Below are 7,950 nucleotides of genomic sequence, written 5' to 3' on the forward strand. Positions count from 1 at the left end.
TTCCGATGGTCTTAGGCGACCCCTGTGAAAGGGTCATTCGACCCCCAAAGGGGTCGCGACCCACAGGTTGAGAACCGCTGCCTTAGATGATCCTTTCCAAGATTTCAAGGTGGCTGGCCAGCCGTCAGACTTGGAGAAGGGACTGCCCACTGCCACACACCAGGGACCGGACAATGGAAGCCTCGGGAAGGGGAGATTCCCTATCTCTGGTTCTGCCTGGCTGGGCTGTCGGGGGGTATGACATACGTGTTATGAAATATCCTCAGACTGCCTGCCTCTCTGAGAACTGCATGACCCTTCAGGGGGTCCCCTTTAGACATGCATGACCTTTTTGCAGGTTGTTTTCATGACGGGATGAGCAAACAAAAGAGTCACATGGTTATCAGAGAAGTGGCCGGGCCTAACTCTTCCCTTCACAGGTGAGAGACAGTGGGGGCCAGAGACGTTGGGGTTCACCTTCAGTGCCAGCCTGGTGTCCAGGTCCCCAGCCCCAGGTGCCCTCACCCTGAGCGACAGACACTGCTCTCCTCCCTCGTGGCCCTGGGAGAAAGCGCCCCTCCTCGATCCTGGGAGACACGGGGCAGTGGCTGCCTGGCCGGGGTGTCCGTTGGAGTCGTGTTGGCAAATAGTTTTTCTCTTTTTTGCTGCACGCCGCCGGGAACTTTTAAAAACCCACAGGCCAAGCCAGAGCGCCTCCTGTTTCAGCAAAGCCCTGTGGTTTCCATCTTCCCTCTGGTGAGGGATGGGCGGGCAGGTGGGAATGACCGGTCCCTCGCTCTCACAGACAGTTCCCCACAATGCATCACAAGCTACCATGAAGGGTCTAGGCCCGTGGTCGGCAAACTGCGGTTCGCGAGCCACATGCGGCTCTTCAGCCCCTTGAGTGTGGCTCTTGCACAAAATACCACGTGTGGGTGCGCATGTACAGTGCGATTGAAACTTCATGGCCCATGCGCAGAAGTCAGTATTTTGTGGAAGAGCCACACTCAAGGGGCCAAAGAGCCGCATGTGGCTCACGAGCCGCACTTTGCCGAGCTGCAGTTTGCCGACCACTGGTCTAGGCGGCTGGTCTGATGAGCCTCTTTGGGATATTTCAGGCTGAACTGAATAAGCTGCACACACTGCAGCGTGAAGGATACTTAACACGCTTAATAAATAACACGCGATTCCCATGGTTTCCTACGTACGTGTGTCTATCAATAAACAATGCACTGCGCAGGAAATCGGAAACGCTAAGACTTCAGATCAGACGCCAACATATTTATAAGGAGGTTTCCAATAGATGAGGAACCACAGGCTTGACCGCTTGGGGAGTTCAACTAAAAAGGCTAATGGAATTTCCGAAGCGGCCTTAGCGTTTTCGAGCTGATGGCTTGGGGGTTCATGTTTCCCGCTCATGGCCCAGGCCGGCGGTAAGCATATGGGACACTCACCTGCGACAGGAGCGTCTGCAGAGCCAGGAGGCGGCCTTGACTCGCCGCTTCGTGCAGAGGGGAGCGGTCTGCCCAGGAACCTGTGGAAGAGAGGGAACACAGGTCTGAGTCCAGGTGAGCCCTCCTAGGACCCGCCCCGGAGAAACAGGGACCCCAGATCCAGGGCTCCTGTGGGGACCGGGACACGTATCCCTCCCTCAGGAAATTGGGAGTCTCTACAGCAGCAGTTCTCAACCTGTGGGTCGCGACCCCTTTGGGGGTCGAACGACCCTTTCACAGGGGTCGCCTAAGACCATCGGAAAACACATATATAATTACATACTGTTTTTGTGATTAATCACCATGCTTTCATTATGTTCAATTTGTAACAATGAATATAGATCCTGCATATCAGATATTTACATGATGATTCATAACAGTTGCAAAATTACAGTTATGAAGTAGCAAAGAAAATAATTTTGTGGTTGGGGGTCACCACAACATGAGGAGCTGTGTTAAAGGGTTGAGGCATTGGGAAGGTTGAGAACCACTGCTCTACAGGATCCTGACTGGCTGACCCCAAATCCCTCACCTTTGGCATTCTCTCCTTCAAAGACTAGGGGGTTTCAGGTCACGAGATTTGCCACCAAAACCAAAAACTGAAAAACCACCTCTGTCTCCTGGTTGTCCAGACAGAACCCCCAGATGCTGTTTTTGGCACTTTGAGCCGAGAATTGGCTGGACAAGCCACCTCTCCACGCCCTTCCCACCCCCACCCTGCTGTTCCCCTGCCCTGAGGTGTGAGGGGCTGCAACAAATGAAATTCATGTTATTTACACAACAAATGACTTTACAGTCAATTCTAGTGCAATTTAAATGGTCCCCTGGCTGCTCGTCAGACACGCATCTCAGGCAGAGCACGTCTGCAGCCTGTGCCAGCGGAGGGGTCAGGAAAGCGATTGGAAGCTTGGGAGGGCGTGTCCGTTAGACGCCTCCGCATCGTCCTTCGGAAAAGTCCACGGACGCCGGTGCTTCTGTGTGCTGGTTCTGCAGTAGACCTGCCCACACCCTAAGTGAGGTCCAAACAGCTCCACTGCATAAGACTCCACTGAATACCACAGGGTGACGGAGTGGCCCAGCGAACCTGCTCTAGACACACGAGTCCACTGCCAATCACCAGCCTTTTCATAACCGGTGATACTTGGGGTTTTATTACAAACACTGCTCCTAATGGGGAGGGAAGAGCCTTTCTTCTACGCACTGGCATTGATTTGTGACTAATGGTAATGACAGCTAACGCTGAATAGTGTTCCCCACGCGAATGCGCTCGTCGAAGCACTGCGTACGGCCTCTCATTTAGGTCTCACTGCTCTGTCAGGTGGATGCAATGATTGTTTCTAACTGAAAGGTGCGGAGCTGGGAGCTAGAAGAAAGGAAATCACTTAGAGGGAGTCACATGGTCTTCCTCCCGAGCTGATCTAGTTAGACCAGCCGTGGGCAAACTACGGCCCGCGGGGCCGGCCCCGGCCCGTTGGAAAGGATAAAAATAAAAAAAAAAAAAAAAAAAAAAAAAAAAAAAAGACCGTACCCTTTTATGTAATGATATTTACTTTGAATTTATATTAGTTCACACACACACTCCATCCATGCTTTTGTTCCGGCCCTCCGGTCCAGTTTAAGAACCCACTGTGGCCCTCGAGTCAAAAAGTTTGCCCACCCCTGAGTTAGACACCACCCTTGCTATCTTGGTTTTCCTTTCCGTCTAGCATTATTTCCTGCTCATCCAAGATTACTAAGCCAGACATCCGATTCCTTGAGTTTTCAACGGAAAGCAAGTCACTGTTATTAGCTTTTGTGTATTATTTCTTTCCACATGCAACACTCCTGTTATACATTAGAAGCAGGGTTGAAATAAATATTGCACACCCATAACTATCCATTGATAGGACAAACGTTGGTGGCGAGATAATAACTTATAAGAAATTGGAGCATTGTATTCTCACTACCTGCATTGCAAAAGTCTCCATTGGAAATAATATCATTTTCGGGAACACGTTTCGAGTTCTAGGTTTTAAATTGAAATCTGAATCTTTGCAAATCATACACATCCTTAAACAACTTGATTGAGGAGTGAAACTCTGGAGGACTTTGGAACATATGCCCATTCTCACTGTGAACATTTAAATAAGAAAATGATAGCCCGGCCAGTGTGGCTCAGTGATTGAGCGTCAACCCATGAACCAAGAGGTCACGGTTCAATTCCCCATCACGGCACACACCCATGTTGCAAGCTGGATCCCTAGTAGGGGGCGTGCAGGAGGCAGCCAATCAATGATTCTCTCATTGATGTTTCTCTCTCTCCCTCTCCCTTCCTCTCTGAAATCAATAAAAACATATGTTTTAAAAAAGAAAATTATAATATTCACTTTCCAGAGAGATTGCATATGTGTGAAGCCACAATGTTCAGTTTATTCATCAGAGCAGCAGTCAATTAATAAGGCGTTGAGTATTCAACATTTAATGATAAGCTATAATATTTATAAGAATCATGTGTGCCCTTCTGCTTAGGGGCTTAGTGGAGTTCATTACCCTTAGCTTATCTCTAAAAGCTGTGCTGAATTAAATGAGGCCCATTGGCTAGCATTAAGCGATCTTCCCTCATCATTAGCTACCACGGCAATTAACCAGATGCCGGGGTAGGAAAGCCGAGAAATGGCCTTTTGGGATTCATTCTGGACTCACATTGTTCAGGTAGATTATGAGACCTTCAAGGGGCAGCAACAATATGTGCAGCTATGAGGAACCTGATATTCCTCTTGTGCACACTATTGTGTTTGTCCATCAAAATGATTTGGTTGCCCTCTGACCCATCTGAACATTGCTTGCTGGTGTTCACCAGAGAAAACAGAAAAAGAAAAAGAAGGAAATGGGTCATTTAGAAAATAGGCTACATAAGGACCAAATAGAGAATAAAGTATCTGAGTTTCCCACCTATATCCCAACCCCAGGCCTCCCTCCCAGGACTGTCACATACCTTGCTGTCCCACTCTATTATTTTTTTTAAGTCCATTACGGTAGAGAGAAAAAATGCTGACGCCAGATCTGACTTATGTGTATTTGCTATCATTTCTACTAATATGACCTCCATTTGGCATGAAAAGGGAGTTAAATGTCACAGTAATCTGCTGGAAGTGTAGGCAGGTGGTCTGAGACAAAACCACCAAAAACACAGCATGTAGGACGAGGGACCAGTTGGCCCACCAGGCAGGGACCACGCTTAGAAGAAATAACTGCCAGGTTAGTATTTTCCAGCTGAGCTCAGCTCTGCTCACTGCCTGGGACCCCTGCTGCCTGTTATTATTGCTTCCAGCAGGGGGCAAGCAAGAGCAGGAGGAGGACAGATGGAAATGGAGACCCAGAGGAAGTGAGAAACCAGGTGGGGTGCAGAGCCCAGAAGCTCCCAGAGGAAACGGTGGCCTCCATGCAGCCATCTGATGTGAGGGCCAGTGTCCTCATCAAATGGGAAAGCATCGCCTGTGGGGCAGGACACGGAGGTCAGGAGCGAGCCTCTAGGGCAGGGGTCCTCAAACTTTTTAAATGGGGGGCCAGTTCACTGTCCCTCAGACCGCTGGAGGGCCGGACTATAGTTTTAAAAAAAACTGTGAACAAATTCCTATGCACACTGCACATGTCTTATTTTGAAGTAAAAAAAACAAAACGGGAACAAATACAATATTTGTACTTGCATGTGGCCCGCGGCCGTAGTTTGAGGACCCCTGCTCTGGGGCCTGGTCTATAAATGCACAGTAAACAACACTGAGCATCTGCTCCACAAGACCGACAGACCGGGTAGATTCCAACGTGAGCTTCAGGGAGTGATCCTTCTTCTCCAAAAGTAAGGAAACTCATGCCATAAATAACAGCATCTACTTTTTAAATATATTTCTATTCATTTCAGAGAGGAAGGGAGAGGGAGAGAGAGATAGAAACATCAATGATGAGAGAGAATCATTGATTGGCTGTCTCCTGAATGTCCCCCATCTCCCCTACTGGGGACCAAGCATGCAACCCAGGCATGTGCCCTTGACTGAATCGAACCTGGGCCCCTTCAGTCCACAGGCCAACACTCAATCCATTGAGCCAAACCAGCTAGGGCAATAACAGCATCTATTGACTGAAATGATTTTCAATGTTATCAACTTAATTAAAGACACTATATGAAGCAACAGCATGACTCATGAAGGTATTTAAGCTAGCAATCAACAATGGCTGCTACATTTTCTCTCCGGTAAGCTGTGAGAAATAAAGCTGTACCAATCTATTAAAGTAGTTTACAGTATACACATGCTGTTCAGTGAAAAACAAAACACATTTCTTTTTTGTTTAAATTCTGCTGACCTAACTCCCCAACAACCACCCCTCATTTGTTTCCTTGTAAGTCCTTAGAAGAATTTCTGCAATTAATCTGGACAGAGGTGAGAATCAAAGGGACTATATCATGTTCCAGTTTCTGTTTTAAACTCGGTCTTCCCCCCTCCCCATTTCTCCTCTCCAGAGCCTGAAATTTAGCACTTTTCTAGTCAAATGAGCTCAATACTATCTCACCATCCAATACAAATATGCTTCCTACTAGAGAGGTTTGCAAGCTTTCTTAAGACCCAACAAAATAAAATATCTTCACACAGAACCCTTCAATCACTTTACAGCCTTGTTGGACTTCAATTCGGAATCTGAGATTTTTTTTAAGAACGTCCAATTTAACTCTTTGGGATAATTCAGTGTGAATTATTCAGTGTGAAAATCATTTTTACAGAATAGCTGTAAGTTTCAGCACTCTAATCAAATGCCTGCTGGCACAGCCTCCCTGTCGCTACACAGGAGGTGACTCAGAATATATTTAGAAACGACACGAGTTCCCAGACATCTGGTATTTAATTTGCAGGGAGCGAGCCTGCCCTGATGGGTAAACATCACAACACCAGAGCAGCAACATTCCCATCCTGAGACACATACAGTCTGAGGGGCTGCACCCACCTAAGTCGCCGTCTCCCCAGGGCACCTCAAGCCAGCCACTCTCGAGGTAAATCCGACTCATAGCTCCTTTCTTATCAGCATAAAAAAATAAGTGCCTTGTCAGGTGCTGGTTCTATTCGGCCATTTTAAGGAACTCTGAGCTCCTTGTAACATGACCTTCCTTCTCCAAAAAGCAAAACAGCTTGGGAAGTGTGACTTACTTTCAAAATGGCCTCCCAATTACCACTCCTCTTTGAGAAACTGCTGGTCCTAACCTTACTGATTCTCCTGAGAGGGTTCACCCTGCAAGAAATAAAGGTCTTGCATTTAGATCTCTGCCCCTGGCTGTGATGAAACCAGTTCATTGTTTAGGGACTCTGACTTCTCCCCACCTGAGTCCCACCCTAGAGGTGGGGTGTAGACATGCTGAAGAGGCTAGGAGCAGTGATACCTGCATAAAGGAAGCAGGGTGCCAACTCCGAATACATTTTATAGCTCCTTATGCTACAGAATATTACATCAACCATCTTCTTCATAACAGAGGTGGGGCCCCAATTGCACAGATTCTTGTTAAGACTCTGTGTAATTTCATGTTATCTTTCTTTTAAAAAAATATTTTTATTGACTTCAGAGAGGAAGGGAGAGGGAGAGAGAGAAACATCAGTGATGAGAGAGAATCATTGATTGGCTGCCTCCTGCACACCCCACACTGGGGATCAAGCCAGCAACCTGGGCCTGTACCCTGACCAGGAATTGAACCCTGACCTCCTGGTTCATAGGTCGACGCCCAACCACTGAGCCAGGCTGGCCGGGCTCATATTAGCATTCTTAAAGGAGATCCCTATACAGTGGGGCCTGACTTACTAGTGTCCTGACTAATGAGTTTTTCGAGATATGAGCCGTCTCTCAGCTGATTTTTGCTTTGAGTTGTGAGCTAAAATTCGGTTTTCGAGCCAGCTTCAGATACCCCACCACTAGTTGGCGCAGCGAACGTCACAGTGAACGCCACAACATCAGCCCAGCATCACGTGTCTTCACTTTTGATTTGACATACGAGTAATTTGAGTTACGAGCTCCGTCACGGAACGAATGAAACTCGTAAGTCAAAGCCTCACTGTATATGGATCAGCTGCAGGCTCAACCACTTTCGGCTCATCCGTAGTCACAGGTTTACAGAATAATTCAAACCAGCAGGCATTTGCAGACCTCTGTTGTTTACACTCCTGTTGGCCAGATTAAGCAGAAGAATGGAGCCACAGAAACTCTGGAGGATATGGCTGATAAGGAGGAAAGAAATGTGTTGCCAAAACCTGTCCCTCAAAGATTGAGACTGACCTTGTTTCTCCATTCTCATCACCTCTCTGAAAATTCCCGGAATAAAGCTAGTCAGTATCTGAAACCACCAGATTTTTCTGTGCCCTGGGAACTTCAGGTGTACTAGTATATACTGAATTATATGAGCATGCAAGTTACCCTAACCAAGTTCTTGTTCATGGTCTAAAGCCCTCTAAAATATATATATATA

General features: G+C 47.3%; 1 protein-coding gene across 2 annotated transcripts in view; it reads right to left on the reverse strand.

Moving 5' to 3' along the window:
• Nucleotides 1-7,950, reverse strand: part of ASB5 (ankyrin repeat and SOCS box containing 5) — a 48,430-nt gene that overhangs the window by 8,502 nt on the left and 31,978 nt on the right. Inside the window, exons 1-2 of one of the 2 annotated variants that reach the window (XM_006772658.2) lie at nucleotides 6,447-6,585; nucleotides 1,434-1,513 (exon numbers count right to left, since the gene is read on the reverse strand). In XM_006772658.2, coding sequence (XP_006772721.1) covers nucleotides 1,434-1,513; nucleotides 6,447-6,507 — 141 coding nt within the window. In that variant the 5' untranslated portion in view covers nucleotides 6,508-6,585. Of the gene's footprint in view, nucleotides 1-1,433; nucleotides 1,514-6,446; nucleotides 6,586-7,950 lie in introns of those variants that run through there. The other variant, XM_006772657.2, reaches the window with a different exon arrangement.

The sequence above is a fragment of the Myotis davidii genome, unplaced genomic scaffold, assembly GCF_000327345.1.
Source record: "Myotis davidii unplaced genomic scaffold, ASM32734v1 scaffold184, whole genome shotgun sequence".
Classification (NCBI taxonomy): Eukaryota; Metazoa; Chordata; class Mammalia; order Chiroptera; family Vespertilionidae; genus Myotis; species Myotis davidii.